General features: G+C 34.8%; 1 protein-coding gene across 4 annotated transcripts in view; it reads right to left on the reverse strand.

Moving 5' to 3' along the window:
- Positions 1-17,910, reverse strand: part of HEATR5B (HEAT repeat containing 5B) — a 208,395-nt gene that overhangs the window by 53,715 nt on the left and 136,770 nt on the right. For all 4 annotated transcript variants that reach the window (XR_013164177.1, XM_077133986.1, XM_077133984.1 and 1 more), the window contains exons 31-33: positions 13,414-13,558; positions 12,675-12,941; positions 11,272-11,496 (exon numbers count right to left, since the gene is read on the reverse strand). Coding sequence is in view for 3 of the 4 variants with exons in the window: in XM_077133986.1 (XP_076990101.1) it covers positions 11,272-11,496; positions 12,675-12,941; positions 13,414-13,558 (637 nt within the window). In the remaining variant the exon portion in view is untranslated. The remainder of the gene's footprint in view (positions 1-11,271; positions 11,497-12,674; positions 12,942-13,413; positions 13,559-17,910) is intronic.

A 17,910-nucleotide genomic window follows, 5' to 3' on the forward strand; every position in this document is an offset into this window, starting at 1 on the left:
CCATAATTTAGTATGAATTAACCTTGGAAATACACAAAATATGTACATTTATTGAAAAGAACAATATTTCTGAACATATAAAATAAGAGGATCAAAACTATTTTGTGATTCCATTTCTTCTACAATTGAACTTTTCAATACTCTCTGTATGTGAATTTGAACTAATCTGGTAACTACATATCCAAGGACAATCAGTATTTTATCAGGATGACAAACTTACATATTTGAAATGCTAACATTATCTCATAATGAGAGTACGAGCTATTTGCAAAATAAGTTGGGCTCAGAACAACTGTGTAAAAGCCACTGAGTTCACAATAAAAGAAAAGGAAAAAAATACACATAAAATTTGAAGGGTTTATTCTAGTTTATAATATCCTAAGTCACACATGTTAAAATCTGAGAATGCCATAGTAGGAATATTATTCTAGGCAGAATGAGAACAATCTAACCTGAGAACAATCTTCAACCCAGAGCTGATGATCTTGCAAGAAATTTTCATCAAGGAATTATCACTTTGTTTTTAAACTGTGATTTTAAGATGATTGTGGCATCTAAATATCATTCACACTAAAAGGAATGACAGCTTTTTGGAGAAGGGGCCAATTTCAAAAGATAGATTTTAGAAGGGAAAAAACAAGATGAGTCTGCCACATCACGGTGCCAGAAAGTAAGGATATACTCAAGAACAATGGGGACAAGTTAAAAGGCCACAAAAGCCACCTTGAGGAGCTTACACTAGCCAAATCTGGGATAATTTGAGCATCAAAACTGATAATACAGGTGGTTCACTAATAGAATGCTTGCCTGCCATGCAGGAGATATGCTGGTTCAATTCTTGACCAGTGCCCTTCCCCCCAAAAAATTGATAACTATAAGGGACCCACTGAATTAAAAAAAATCATGTATCCATACTGCTATCAATAAACAAACAGATAAATAAGAAAAGAAGAAAGCAAAGAGGAAGTTCTTCCTTTCAGTAGACTGTTAGCTAATTATGAAAAGGAATAAATAAATGTGGAAGTTAGAAAACTGAACTTTTGAAAACATTATAGTAGTAACTGATTTAGGAAGGAATTATTAATGGATGCTAAAACTACTGGGTTAAAATTTGATGAAGAACAGTAATTAACATAGTTTCAAAATATCTCCACACAAATTACTTATTAACTGTAAAAGTGAAAAAAGATAACTTTATAGTTATTAAAGTTAACATTCCCAATAACAGGACATTCTATGTCTCCTGTTTACAATGCACTGAGAAAGACATGTAGTATTCCTGCCAAAAATGTATAACCTGAATCTAATTATGAGGGAAAAAATCAGAAACTTTCAAACTGAGGAATATTCTACAAAATAGCTGGCTTGTACTCTACAGAAACATTAATGCTATAATCGATAAAGGAAGGTTGAGGAACTGTTCCAGACTAGAGCAGTATGACAACTTAATGTAAGCCATGATCCCGAACTGTAGCCTGAATAAGAAAAAAGAATTCTATGACGGCCATTAAGGGGACAACTGGTAAAATGTGCATATGAACAATAACAGCGTTGTACAAATGTTAAATTGCCTAAATTTGGTAATTCTTCAGTGGTTAGGTTACAAGTTATCCTTACTCTTAGGAATGAAGTATTTGGAAGTAAAGGATCGAGACGACTAAAATGTATTATCAAATGGTTTGGCAAAAATACTAATATTAACAAAAACACTATGCGGATACCTACAGAGAAATGAAACAAATGTGGCAAAATGTTAACAACTGGTGAATCTAGGAGAAGAGTAAGCTGAAATTCACTAAGATACTCTAGTAACTTTTTTTTTCTTTTTATTAATTAAAGAAAAAAAGAAATTAACACAACATTTAGAAATCATTCCATTCTACATATGCAATCAGTAATTCTTAACATCATCACATAGATGCATGATCATCATTTCTTAGTACATTTGCATCGATTTAGGAAAAGAACTAGCAAAACAACAGAAAAAGATATAGAATGTTAATATAGAGAAAAAAATAAAAATAATAATAATAGTAAAAAAAAAAGACACAAACAAAAAAACCTACAGCTCAGATGCCGTTTCATTCAGTGTTTTAACATGATTACTTTACAATTAGGTATTATTGTGCTGTCCATTTTTGAGTTTTTGTATCTAGTCCTATTGCACAGTCTGTATCCCTTCAGCTCCAATTACCCATTATCTTACCCTGTTTCTAAGTCCTGTTGGTCTCTGTTACCAATGACATATTCCAAGTTTATTCTCGAATGTCGGTTCACATCAGTGGGACCATACAGTATTTGTCCTTTAGTTTTTGGCTAGACTCACTCAGCATAATGTTCTCTAGGCCCATCCATGTTATTACATGCTTCATAAGTTTATTCTGTCTTAAAGCTGCATAATATTCCATCGTACGTATATACCACAGTTTGTTTAGCCACTCGTCTGTTGATGGACATTTTGGCTGTTTCCATCTCTTTGCAATTGTAAATAACGCTGCTATAAACATTGGTGGTCAAATGTCCGTTTGTGTCTTTGCCCTTAAGTCCTTTGAGTAGATACCTAGCAATGGTATTGCTGGGTCATATGGCAATTCTATATTCAGTTTTTTGAGGAAGCGCCAAACTGCCTTCCACAGTGGTTGCACCATTTGACATTTCCACCAACAGTGGATAAGTGTGCCTCTTTCTCCGCATCCTCTCCAGCACTTGTCATTTTCTGTTTTGTTGATAATGGCCATTCTGGTGGGTGTGAGATGATATCTCATTGTGGTTTTGATTTGCATTTCTCTAATGGCCAGGGACATTGAGCATCTCTTCATGTGCCTTTTGGCCATTTGTATTTCCTCTTCTGAGAGGTGTCTGTTCAAGTCTTTTTCCCATTTTGTAATTGGGTTGGTTGTCTCTTTGTTGTTGAGTTGGACAATCTCTTTATAAATTCTGGATACCAGACCTTTATCTGATATGTCGTTTCCAAATATTGTCTTCCATTGTGTAGGATGTCTTTTTACTTTCTTGATGAAGTTCTTTGATGCACAAAAGTGCTTAATTTTGAGGAGCTCCCATTTCTTTCTTTCTTTCTTCAGTGCTCTTGCTTTAGGTTTAAGGTCCATAAAACCGCCTCCAATTGTAAGTTTCATAAGATATCTCCCTACATTTTCCTCTAACTGTTTTATGGTCTTAGACCTAATGTTTAGATCTTTGATCCATTTTGAGTTAACTTTTGTATAGGGTGTGAGATACGAATCTTCTTTCATTCTTTTGCATATGGATATCCAGTTCTCTAGGCACCATTTATTGAAGAGACTGTTCTGTCCCAGGTGAGTTGGCTTGACTGCCTTATCAAAGATCAAATGTCCATAGATGAGAGGGTCTATATCTGAGCACTCTATTCGATTCCATTGGTCGATATATCTATCTTTATGCCAATACCATGATGTTTTGACCACTGTGGCTTCATAATATGCCTTAAAGTCCGGCAGCGTGAGACCTCCAGCTTCGTTTTTTTCCCTCAAGATACTTTTAGCAATTTGGGGCACCCTGCCCTTCCAGATAAATTTGCTTATTGGTTTTTCTATTTCTGAAAAATAAGTTGTTGGGATTTTGATTGGTATTGCATTGAATCTGTAAATCAATTTAGGTAGGATTGACATCTTAACTATATTTAGTCTTCCAATCCATGAACATGGTATGCCCTTCCAACTATTTAGGTCTTCTGTGATTTCTTTTAACAGTTTTTTGTAGTTTTCTTTGTATAGGTTTCTTGTCTCTTTAGTTAAATTTATTTCTAGGTATTTTATTCTTTTAGTTGCAATTGTAAATGGGATTCGTTTCTTGATTTCCCCCTCAGCTTGTTCATTACTAGTGTATAGAAATGCTATAGATTTTTGAATGTTGATCTTGTAACCTGCTACTTTGCTGTACTCTTTTATTAGCTCTAGTAGTTTTGTTGTGGATTTTTCCGGGTTTTCGACATATAGTATCATATCGTCTGCAAACAGTGATAGTTTTACTTCTTCCTTTCCAATTTTGATGCCTTGTATTTCTTTTTCTCGTCTAATTGCTCTGGATAGAACCTCCAACACGATGTTGAATAATAGTGGTGATAATGGACATCCTTGTCTTGTTCCTGATCTTAGGGGAAAAGTTTTCAATTTTTCCCCATTGAGGATGATATTAGCTGTGGGTTTTTCATATATTCCCTCTATCATTTTAAGGAAGTTCCCTTGTATTCCTATCTTTTGAAGTGTTTTCAACAGGAAAGGATGTTGAATCTTGTCAAATGCCTTCTCTGCATCAATTGAGATGATCATGTGATTTTTCTGCTTTGATTTGTTGATATGGTGTATTACATTAATTGATTTTCTTATGTTGGACCATCCTTGCATACCTGGGGTGAATCCTACTTGGTCATGATGTATAATTCTTTTAATGTGTTGTTGGATTCGATTTGCTAGAATTTTGTTGAGGATTTTTGCATCTATATTCATTAGAGAGATTGGTCTGTAGTTTTCTTTTTTTGTAATATCTTTGCCTGGTTTTGGTATGAGGGTGATGTTGGCTTCATAGAATGAATTAGGTAGCTTTCCCTCCGCTTCGATTTTTTTGAAGAGTTTGAGGAGAGTTGGTACTAATTCTTTCTGGAATGTTTGATAGAATTCACATGTGAAGCCGTCTGGTCCTGGACTTTTCTTTTTAGGAAGCTTTTGAATGACTGATTCAATTTCTTCACTTGTGATTGGTTTGTTGAGGTCATCTATTTCTTCTTGAGTCAAAGTTGGTTGCTCATGTCTTTCCAGGAACCCGTCCATTTCCTCTAAATTGTTGTATTTATTAGCGTAAAGTTGTTCATATTATCCTGTTATTACCTCCTTTATTTCTGTGAGGTCAGTGGTTATGTCTCCTCTTCCATTTCTGATCTTATTTATTTGCATCCTCTCTCTTCTTCTTTTTGTCAGTCTTGCTAAGGGCCCATCAATCTTATTGATTTTCTCATAGAACCAACTTCTGGTCTTATTGATTTTCTCAATTGTTTTCATGTTTTCAATTTCATTTATTTCTGCTCTGATCTTTGTTATTTCTTTCCTTTTGCTTGCTTTGGAGTTAGTTTGCTGTTCTTTCTCCAGTTCTTCCAAGTGGACAGTTAATTCCTGAATTTTTGCCTTTTCTTCTTTTCTGATATAGGCATTTAGGGCAATAAATTTCCCTCTTAGCACTGCCTTTGCTGCGTCCCATAGGTTTTGATATGTTGTTTTTTCGTTTTCATTCGCCTCGAGGTATTTACTAATTTTCTTGCAATTTCTTCTTTGACCCACTCGTTGTTTAAGAGTGTGTTGTTAAGCCTCCATGTATTTGTGAATTTTCTGGCACTCCGCCTATTATTGATTTCCAACTTCATTCCTTTATGATCCGAGAAAGTGTTGTGTATGATTTCAATCTTTTTAAATTTGTTAAGACTTGCTTTGTGACCCAGCATATGGTCTATCTTTGAGAACGATCCATGAGCACTTTAGGAAAAGGTGTATCCTGCTGTTGTGCGATGTAATGTCCTATAAATGTCTGTTAAGTCTAGCCCATTTATAGTAACATTCAGATTCTCTATTTCTTTATTGATCCTCTGTCTAGATGTTCTGTCCATCGATGAGAGTGGTGAATTGAAGTCTCCAACTATTATGGTATATGTGTCTATTTCCCCTTTCAGTGTTTGCAGTGTATTCCTCACAGATTTTGGGGCACTCTGGTTCGGTGCATAAATATTTATGATTGTTATGTCTTCTTGTTTAATTGTTCCTTTTATTAGTATATAGTGTCCTTCTTTGTCTCTTTTAACTGTTTTACTTTTGAAGTCTAATTTGTTGGATATTAGTATAGGTACTCCTGCTCTTTTCTGGTTGTTATTTGCATGAAATATCTTTTCCCAACCTTTCGCTTTCAACCTATGTTTATCTTTGGGTCTAAGATGTGTTTTCTGTAGACAGCATATGGAAGGATCCTGTTTTTCAATCCATCCTGCCAGTCTATGTCTTTTGATTGGGGAATTCAGTCCATTAACATTTAGTGTTATTACTGTTTGGATAATATTTTCCTCTACCATTTTGTCTTTTGTATTATATATATCATATATGATTTTCCTTCTTTCTACACTCTTCTCCATACCTCTCTCTTCTGTCTTTTCGTATCTGACTCTAGTGCTCCCTTTAGTATTTCTTGCAGAGCTGGTCTCTTGGTCACAAATTCTCTCAGTGACTTTTTGTCTGAGAATGTTTTAATTTCTCCCTCATTTTTGAAGGAGAATTTTGCTGGATATAGGAGTCTTGGTTGGCAGTTTTTCTCTTTTAGTAATTTAAATATATCATCCCACTGTCTTCTAGCTTCCATGGTTTCTGCTGAGAAATCTACACATAGTCTTATTGGGTTTCCCTTGTATGTGATGGATTGCTTTTCTCTTGCTGCTTTCAAGATCCTCTCTTTCTCTTTGACCTCTGACATTCTAACTAGTAAGTGTCTTGGAGAACGCCTATTTGGGTCTATTCTCTTTGGAGTGTGCTGCACTTCTTGGATCTGTAATTTTAGGTCTTTCAGAAGAGTTGGGAAATTTTCAGTGATAATTTCTTCCATTAGTTTTTCTCCTCCTTTTCCCTTCTCTTCTCCTTCTGGGACACCCACAACACGTATATTTGTGCGCTTCATATTGTCATTCAGTTCCCTGATCCCCTGTTCAAATTTTTCCATTCTTTTTCCTATAGTTTCTGGTTCTTTTTGGCATTCAGATGTTCCATCCTCCAATTCACTAATTCTAGCTTCTGTCTCTTTAAATCTATCATTGTAGGTATCCATTGTTTTTCCCAGCTTTTCTACTTTGTCCTTCACTCCCATAAGTTCTGTGATTTGTTTTTTCAGTTTTTCTATTTCTTCTTTTTGTTCAGCCCATGTCTTCTTCATGCCCTCCCTCCATTTATCGATTTGGTTTTTGAAGAGGTTTTCCATTTCTGTTCGTATATTCAGCATATGTTGTCTCAGCTCCTGTATCTCATTTGAACTATTGGTTTGTTCCTTTGACTGGGCCATATTTTCAATTTTCTGAGCGTGATCCATTATCTTCTGCTGGCGTCTGGGCATTTAATCAGATTTCCCTGGGTGTAAGACCCCACAGGTTGAAAGATTTTTCTGTGAAATCTCTGGGCTCTGTTTTTCTTATCCTGCCCAGTAGGTGGCACTCGTGGTGCTCATCTGTCTGCGGGTTCCACCAGTAAAAGATCTGTGGCTCCTTTACCTTTGGAAAACTCTCGCTGTAGGGGAGGTCGCCAGCTGAAGCGGCTTGGGGGAGGCCAATCCGAATCTCCCAGCCGGCCCGCGGATCCGCGCGTGGGGAGGGTCGCCGGCCTCCGCGGCTTGGGGGAGCGCCTGTCCAAATTTCCCAGCTGGCCCGGGCCACAAGCGTGGCGGGGTGCTCTAGCCACCGTGGCTTGGGGAAGTGTCTGTCCACCGTTCCCAGCCGGACCGGGAAGCCACATGTTTGGAAGGGCCCCCGGTCACTGTTCTCTGCAGCTTGGGGATCTCTGATCCAATTCTCCCAGCTGGTCCGGGGTGCCATGCTGGGTGGGGGGACGCCTGCCGCCGCGGCTTAAGGGGACCGCCTGTCCGATTCTCCCAGCCGGCCCGGGAAGGAGGGAGGGAGGGACTCCGGCCGCCTGCCGCCACGGCCCGGTGAAGCCCGCGCTCCTCGGCGATCTCACCGGAGCGGGTTCTCCCAGCCAGTCAGCCTTTCCAGAATGGGGTATGCTGTCTTCTTGGTCTCTGTCGTGGTTCCGGGAGCTGTTCTGTATCGTTTCTACTTCTCTAGTAGCTGTTCTGGAGGAGGACTAAGACCCGCGCGTCTTACTAAGCCGCCATCTTCTCCGGAAGTCCCAGTGATATTCTTTATGTGTCATCCTGTCTTTTCTTGAACTGCTTGGAAAGGATTGTTGCCATCAACAAATGTCACCAAAAATGTGATTTTCTCTGTTTGTAAGATCTCTTCTTTCTGATTGAGGTCACCAAATCCTGTCTGAAACTCTGTCTCTAGTAACTTTTTTTAAAGTTTGAATTTATTTCAAAATTTATTTCAAAAGTGAAGAATGTGTGATCCATTACCTTCAGGAGATTTAGTTATATATGTAAATGTAAGTGTATATATGTATTATACATACACACACTGTTAGGTAAGATTTATTTGATTTTATAATAGGAAAAATGATTTCCATATTGGAAATTCTTTATTATAAAATACTTTTTGTAAAGTAAGGAATTCTGCTTCCCATACAAATAATACACAAATATACTGGTGGCCTTGATTCATACTTTAAATTTGACTATGACTCCTGAGAACTCAGATTAGGATGGAATATTTTAGTCAAGTGAATTTTCTTATCATACCTTTAAATTCACCTCACATGAATGATCTAGCTTGATTAAAATATCAAAACCGTCCCTCATAATTAACATTTATATATATATATACATATATATATATATGTATATATATATATGGTTACTGATTCTAGACTACAAAAAATTCAGTATTTATATTTAAAAAAAAATTCTTAACTATTTCTCCTTGTAATATGTGTATACCCACATACAGAAACATTATAGATATGATATGTATTGTTTCTTTAGTTTGTTAATGTCCTTAATATATAACTGATGATAAAGTTACATATAACTCGTTAATAAAACAAATTAAACTTTTCCCTTCCAAATTAGTAAAATTTAAAAAGAATCTTTTCCACATGTTTAAAGTGATACATGTTTATTGTTTAAAATATAAACGGTACGGAGAAGAAAAAAACTTGAGATTCTGCTGTTCAGTAAGTTTATTATTAAGATTTTGACTTAATTTCATGTAGTTTAGATTAGTCTTTTTACAGTTGGCCATAAACATGATTTTTAGTAGATTTAATGTATATACAATCCAATGAGTAAATCATCATGTAATTTATACTTCTTCCTACTGCTAGATAGTGGTGTTCATAATATTAGTATAAAATGGGCTATTGTATAACTGTGAACATTATTTTTTAATCAAGATCAATGAGGATGAATTCTTAAAGGCTCTTTATAGACCCTGGAGAATTGATTTCTTGAAGGTTTAAATCACTTTAAATGTCCTTCAGTAAAATGCCTTTCTCCTTATAACCATTCTAGCTGTACACAGTTACACTTTTAAGAAAAATCAGTTTTAGAGGTAAAAATTTATATTAATTGTGTTCATTTGCATTTCTTTGCATACTTACATGGCTGAATTCTTTTTCCCTATTTCCTCTGTTTGTTTTTTAACAAGAATAACAAAAAGGCAGTAATTTTCAAAGTATGTTTTAACAAGCAGTTATAGAACAGATTTCAAAGTTTGGTATGGGTTACCATTCTACATTTTCAGGTTTTTTTCTTCTAGCTTATCCAAAACACTGCAAGCTAAAAGAAACATCACTATAGTGATTCAGCATACTCGTTTGTTGGATCCTATCTCCTCTGCTATATCTCCTCCTCTTCTTTTGATCCTACTTTCAATCTATAGTGGGCTTTGGGCTGTGCCCATTCTAACTTTTTCATGCTGAAAAGGGGTGCCAACAGAGGAATTAGTTGATATTCTTGGATCTATTTCCATTTTTACTAACTCATGTTCTTTCCTTACTTCTTGCTTCTATTGGATATTAAATGCTTTTCCTAGAAGTACTCTTTACATATTAATGATATCACCTGTGACACAAATTATTAATTTTTCATTTGCCTTTTACCATAAGATGTTTTGATGAGTAGATATTAATTTCTATAGCCAGACTGATATATTCCTCAGTAACATCTTCCACAGACATATACTTAGATAATCCTTTGCCATTTTGAAATCAAAGATTCACCTATATTTTGTTTTCCTATTTAAAAAATTGTACATTATCAGCTTAGTTTATCTGGAATTTATTTTGACTTATGATATAAAGTGAGTACCTAGCTTCACATTGACATGAACCATTTTTAGAACAATAAGGAATTCATTCTGTTCCACTGTGTATCTGTTAATCCTTGTGCCTACTCCGCTGTTTTAGATAATGTGAAAATGTTTTAATAGGTGATATGGTAAATCTTTCCTTATTATTCTTTGTTTTCAGTTCTCTTACATTTTTGTATACAATAGAAATAAAACTTGAAAGAAAAAGTTAAGCACAGAAGTGGACAAATATGTATTTCCCCAAAAAGCAAGCACAAACATGAAAAATACTTAAACTTACTAGTACAATCAGAAATGCAAATTCAAACAGTAAGATAGTATACTTAATGAATCAGATAAAATTTAAAAATCTGATAATACCAAGTGCTGGTAAGGATGTGGGAAAATAGGAATGATCATACATGGCTGATGAGAACTTTAATTCATATAGCTAGTTGGAGACAAATTGAAAATGTATGATAAAATTAAAATTAAAACAGGCTATCAATTCCACTCCTACACATATATATTAGAAAATCTCTTACAGCACACATGCGTAAGGAATTTGTAAGGATGTGCATTGCATCAATGTTTGTACTTGGGAAAAATGTTAAACAACAAAAATATCCATTGACAAGGGACTGGATAAATAATAATCGATAAATATTCATGATGGGAAACTATATAGGAGTTAAAAGGAATGATGAGAGCTTGTTTTTCAAACAAAAATTTACTGTTGCGTGAAAAAAAATAAAGGTAGAATGAGATATTATGGTATTACTTATGTAAATTTTAAAAAAGAATTGCTATATATTTCTTACAGTTACTTAAGTTTCTCATATTAATATATAAAATACATTTATTAACATTGACACATTATTAATATAGAAGTACATTTATTAATATAGAGAGAGTATAATTTCTGGAAGGAAACATTAAAATCAAGACTATGGCTCTAATTGAGTATACCATGAGGTGATGAGAGGTACTTCAATTTTCTCTTCGATTGCTTTTATTGAAAAACCCAACTTCAAGCAAACATCAATATCAACAAGAATTAATCCTGCATTTATTTTCTGTTTTGTTTTTTTTTTAACTTTTGAAAAACCCCAAGAAACCTAAGTGCTAAATATAAGGGCATTCAGATTCAACAATCCAGAAAGGGGCAGTGAAATTCACATCTGAAAGATAAGACTAAACACTTATCTGTGTTGAGTCAATGTTATTATTTTCTAGCAATCTTTCTCAATTATTAATTAAGGAACAGACATTCCAATAGACTAACAATTTTTAAGATATGACTAGGTTACCTGGCTGAGAATATTCTAGGATGCATGCGAGAGTGCTACGAATTAAAGCTGTCCATTGTTTTTGAGTTTCCTCAGTTTTGGCCATTGAAAGTGTCACGATACTTTTAATCCCTTGAAGAGCTGCACTGACTGGTGGAGGAACCTGATTATCTGCAGACTTTATAGCTGTGTCTTTCAATATTCTTGCAATTAAAAACAGAATTGTTGGCAGGATTGTCATGCATCCTGAAATAAAAACAAATTAGATTACCTCAAAACAATGTCAGTTCCCATACTGGAGTTGTTTCAATTGCTTATATATTTTTGGAATTTATTGTAGTTTAATATTATTTCTCTTCTATGTTTTCACTTACTGCATTTACAAATTGTTACTATAATTAAGTGTTCGAAAAAGAAAATAAGGGACAACTTATTCTGAAGACAGGATTAGAATTTTCTTCCTTTTTCCAACTAACCTTGTTTTTATTAGTTCTAATATTTTACTTATTTAATATCTTATGCCCTTCAAAATAAAATAATAAGGGAAGATAGGAAAACATTACCATATACTTTAAGAAGTATCTGAGTGATCTGGTGAAGCTTATAGCAATTCTAAAACGTGTAATCAATCATCAGTATATTAAAATCAGTCTAGCAGAGCCAGGAAAATGAAAACAGTATTGGTGCAAACAAAGAAGAAATCAAAGAATCCTAGAATTCACAGCTGAAATGGCTTTAAGGTCATCAAATTCAGCTTCCCATTTAATGAAGGGATCCTTTCACCACTTATACGCAGTCACTGCAGCTGCTGCCTACAAAGGTGCAAAAGTGGAATGAGGGAGAATTCACTATCTTCACAGTATTTTAATACTAAGAGCTACAAAGGTCTTTCTTGTGTTAAGGTGAAATTTACCTACTTATCCATTGATACTAGTTCTACTTTCTATATAAAACAGAGGAAAAGTAGACTTTTCTATCCAATAGTTCAATATCTGCAAACAGCTGTTCTTTTCCATCCCAAACCATATATTTAGGAGTCCTTACAGTTGGTTGTCAGTCTCCTCCGACATTCTTTAGTTTGTCGATATTGATCAAGAATAGCAACCAGATCAGAAAACAAAGGTTTAATGATTCCACCTTTTGTTTATCTGTTAACATTCAATGTCTTGAGCTGTTTTGGTTCAAGTTTATTTGAAATACAGCTGAAAAGAACAACCTAGGTTTTTTACTTTTTAAATCTTCAATCTTATAAGGTCCTGAAGACAAACAAACCCTTTAAAAAATCAACTCTTTCCAGATTTGAGGCTTAAGAAGAAAGTAAAACATAAGTGTTCTTAAAATCAAAGGAAAAAAAAAAAATGAAGGCAAACTCATTTTTGTCTACTGTAATAGAATGCATTTCCATGTACTGATCAATACTGTACCAGCAGGTGAACAAAGGGATGGTAGGTCAGAGAGGATGGTGACTGTGGCTGCAACCAAACGGGCGCTCTCTTCTGAGAGTCGAGTTTTGGCAGCTATGTGACTCGGAGAGTCTGACATCTTGGTACTGAGATGTGGCATATGTCGTACTAAAATAAACATCAAAAGCTCCATCGTGGCAAACACAAGAGATTTCCCAGGAATAAGGCCACCGCTGTCACCTCCTTCTCCTAATACAGGACAGGACTCTTCCTCCATATCGTCTTCATCTTGGGCAAAAGAAAATTTGGTGAAATTCACAGCAAAAAAAAATAAATGGTAAACAAAACAATACAGTACGTATTGAAAAATTCTTTCAGAAGGATTTACAAGTAAATATCTTACTGTCACATGTTTTCCTTAGTATAATTCTTAGTGTCACTAGAATTCTGTGTATTAAACTCTCTTTATAGCTAGTGAAGAGTTAATTTCTCTACTTGGTAATTTGATATCTATGCATACTTACACATAATAGGAACAAAACATATATTGGTTGGACAATAAAAAAATTGACACTTCTGAAGGTGAAACATAATCAACTATTAGCAATTTTACTTGGTTTATTCTAATAACAGAGAAATCAATATAAATTCTTCTGAATGTATGCTTACTTTTTTATTAAAAATTTCCTAGCATTAACATTTTTGAAGATTACAGTTCAATCGGATCTTCTTCAAAGTTAGTGTAATTTCTAGTGCTTACTTAAAGTGTTTCTTTTTTCTTGCAAATAATCCTGAGCAGCTCTTACTATCTGTTGTACAACTCCAGTAACCAGCAGTTGGATAGATGGTGGATTCCAGGTCAGTAGGAGGCGGTGCAAAACACTCAACAACTCAACACCAATCAGCTATTATAAATTAATATGGATAAGTTTAATTAATTTTAATTTCAAAGGACAAATCTATATTATTGCAACCTGAGAAAATAAACATAAAAAAAGAAATTTGGTAGCTAAAATGAATATACAGGACTATGTAACAAATAAGAACATTATAACAATACATATAATCAGCGAGACATGATCCCATTTTATTCCAGCATATTTTCAAGCAACAAATGGCTTTATCTATTATTTTCATATTTAAGTAACTTCTCTTATATTTAAAAATGAACACTCCCTATTCCTTTCCTCTACTTGCTAGAGCCCAGTGTCAATACAAATTTATGATTTCTGACCTAAGTTGCATACCCAAGCGTTGTCTATCAAAGATTCCAGGCATTTTTAGGTCCCTCAGCACCCACTATAAGCTTCTTACTCAGCCATCTTCCACATTAAACCCACCCAATGAACCTTTCTCAGATTTCAAAGTGGGGATGGGGGGTAGCTTAAAAGCAAGCAAAGCCACCTTTACCTCCTTCCTTAAGCTCAGAGGTGCCCAGCCTCTTATCTGAGGTTGATTAATCTTTCCTCGTGTGATCCCTATCTCATCTTATCTTTTTTTAACCTTAAATATTAAACTTTATTGACCAAATTTGGAAATACTATCTTCAATGGAAATTTTGTATGAGGAAATGGAATTATGATCTCTTTCATATACTACAGAATTATTTTCTTATGTGATCATTTTTAAAAGTATTTTTATTGACACATCTTCATACACGTACATTCCACACATGGTGTACAATCAGTGGTCCACAATAACATCACACAGCTGTGTATTCATCACCCTGGTCATTTTTTAGAACATTTGCACCACTCCAGAAAACAGAAATAAAAAAAGAAAGAACTCATACACACCATAGCCTTTATCCCTCTCTCTCACTGACCACTAGTATTTCAATCTACTCAATTTATTTTATTCCTTATCCCCGTTATCATTTTTATTTATTATTTTTAAACTTTTTTATTGTATAGTATAACATATATACAAAGCAAATAAATAAAAAAGCAATAGTTTTCAAAGTATTTATTTATTTTTTATCCATATTTTTTTTACTCATCTGTCCATACCCTGGATAAAAGGAGCACTAGATACAAGGTTTTCATAATCACACTCTCTCCACTGTAAAAGCTATATAGTTACGCAGTCGTCTTCAAGAATCGAGCTAGTGGAACACAATTCACCAGTTTCAGGTACTTCCCTCCAGCCACTCAATACACTATAAACAAAAAAGGGATATCTATACAATGCATAGGAATAATCCCTAGGATAACCTCTCAACTCTGAATCTCAGCCACTGAGACTTTATTTTGTCTCATTTCTCTCTTCCCCCTTTTGGTCAGAAGACTTTCTCAATTCCTTGAGCTGGGTCCCAGCTCATCCTGAGAATTCTGTCTACATTGCCAGGGAGATTTACACCCCTGGGAGTCATGTCCAACGTAGGGGGAGAACAGTGAGTTCACCTGCCAAGTTAGTTTAGAGAGAGAGGCCACATCTGAGCAACAAAAGAGGTTCTCTGGGGTAACTCTTAGCTTAGCCTAATTTTAAAAGCCTAATTTTAAGTAGGTTTAGCCTATCCTTTGCAGGAATAAGTTTCATAGGGGTGAACCCCAAGATTGAGGGCTCAGCCTATTTATTTCATTCACCCAATGCTTATAAGCTTATCAGAAATTCTCCAGATGGGGAAGCTGAATATTTCCTCTTTTCTCCCCAGTCCCCCCAAGGGGACTTTGCAAATACTTCTTATTCACTGCTCAAATTATATTCCATACTACTCGACATCCCAGTGATTCTTCAAGGACCTCAATGATATCTCATATGTCTTCAAACCCATCTTTCCATTTAGGTTTCCTCTCCTCAGAAAAGGAAAACACTCAAGTTTTTCCCCCCAAAAGCTTTCGAGATCCCTCTATTTAACCAGGTTCTCCTCTTTATACCTTCTCCCAGCCCAGAAGCTTCTACTTCAGTAACCCTCTCATTCACTTCTTGATCTCCTATAGTCAGGCTTCTACCCACTATAAAAATGCTCTCCCTTAGATTGCCAGTAACTTCCTCTAGACTTATTTATTCTGTCCTTTTTATTGAATTTCTCTGTTTCTTTTGAACACTGTTGTTTTATCCTTCTTGAAAGTTCTTCTTTGTCTGTTTTTTTTTGTATGCTGTATGACGGGGACACATTTCATTATTTTTCCATGTGAGTATTCCATTATTGCAGCGCCATTTGTGGAATTTTTGTTTGCTTGTTCGCTTTGTTTGTTGGTTTTTTGGTAAGTCCATGGACTGGGACTCAAACCTTGGTCTCCCTCATGGCAAGCTAGAACTACTCTTATACCCTCCACCCTTATTTTATATAATCCTATTCTCTTTTGGTTCTCCTCCTGCCTCTCTTACAGTCTCTACTGTTTGATTACTCTTCCTCTTCTCAATCTTTAAATGCTATTTCTTCCCAAGGTTTCATTCTTGGCTCTTTTTTCTTCTTTTATTCAGTTTTTCTAGGCTCGTGTACTCATTATTTCTCCTGAATTATGAAAAGAGCCTCACAGCTAGGCTTTCTGACTGTCTTCTTGCCTTCTCTTGCCTTATGCACAACTTCTACAAGGTTAATAAGGTACTCATTATGAAATACAAAGTAAATCATGTCATTTCTCTATTTAAACACTTTCAATGATTATCACTTTCAGGACAGGGTTCAGACTCCTTAACAGGCCATAAAGACATCTTCATGATTGGGCCTTTACTCTGCTGTCCAGTCACATCTTCTAACAACCCCTATACTTTCTACTTGCCTCAGCCATCGTACATGACTGCAGGGCCTGTGAACTTGTCATGTTCTCTCATGCCTCACAGTCTTACTATCTGTTGTTCTTCCTGGAAGGAAAATCCTTCCCTTCATGAGTTGCCTCACTAATTCTGCTTTAAACATTTGATTCCATTATCTCCTTTAAAAGGCATGCCACATTTTTTTTTTTACATTTCTATGATAATTTTGGTGTTCAAACTCTCTATTTCCATTATATCCTTACAATTACCTGACATAACACATCATACTGTACTTATCTCCTACTCCAGAAGCAGCCTCAAACTGTGTGTTATGCAGAACAGGCATGGAATAAAAACTGGGTGAATGAATACAATTTATGAGTGAGTGTAAAATTATAGGACTCCAACATTTATCCTATGGTAAAGCAATGCGTGAATAAATAAAACATTACTAAATCCATAAAACAGGCAAGCATATAAGATATTATGTTAAAACCAGAATCACTGAATTTAAATATAATAGTCCCTCTTCATTCACAGCTTTAATTTTATAGGCTTGATTATCTGAAAACAACCGTGAAAAGTTTTACACTAATTAGTAATTTACCTGACTCACGGCTTCAAACTACAAGACTTTGGTGCAAGAGTCAATCAGTGAACGAATCTTGTAATTGCATAGCATTATTATTATTTTTTAAAATTTTTTCTGGTCAGCGTATGTGTAAAACCAATTTTGATAAAATAAGAGTAACTTTGTTTTCTGATTCTTTTTTTAATGGAAAATTATCCCAAGTGATAACATGTGGTAGAGATGGTATCAAAAAAGACAATTATTATGAAAATTAAAGAATTTCTAAATTAAGAGGAATGACAAATTCAGTAGTAGCTTGGTTCTGCAACACAAAGGCTCCTAAACATTACATGTAGAAGTAAGAAAAGTAATTCATTGAACTTTTAAAATAAGTACTTGAATCAATGTAAAAACTTTTTAGTAAATAAGAGATAAAATATTATCAAACATTAAAAATGGCATAATTTATTTTATTAGCTATTATTAGAAGAATCACTAACTGGGACTGAAGGTATTCCTTATATTTTTATTTTTACTTGAGTACTGATGAATAAATCAAAGGAGGTATGGTGACTATCTCTAGTAAAGCTCTGTCTGATTATCCAACATTCAGTATAGGGCCTTAGATGAAGCCAAAATCCCAAATACACAACATTTTATATGTGATAAAATTATCTTAAGATAAATCTGATTAAAAAACAACATACATTTCAACTTATGTGTGAGACTAAAGCAAAAAATGTTTATTTGGTACAAAATTTCTATTTTGACTAGTGGATTTCCTAATCTAATTGATGTAGACAGTTTAATCGAACACCATAAGTACATGGAACCTTGAACAGGACATGAGATTCTGTTGGTTTGTCCAGAGTGATGCCCCAATAAATCCCAGAGTGATTTGAACAGTGAATAAAAAAGTATTTGCGAAGTCCCCTTAGGGGAATGGTGAGAACAGGGGAAAATTCAATTTCCTCAAGTTGAATTCTT

This window comes from Tamandua tetradactyla, chromosome 17 (assembly GCF_023851605.1).
Source record: "Tamandua tetradactyla isolate mTamTet1 chromosome 17, mTamTet1.pri, whole genome shotgun sequence".
NCBI classification, from domain to species: Eukaryota; Metazoa; Chordata; class Mammalia; order Pilosa; family Myrmecophagidae; genus Tamandua; species Tamandua tetradactyla.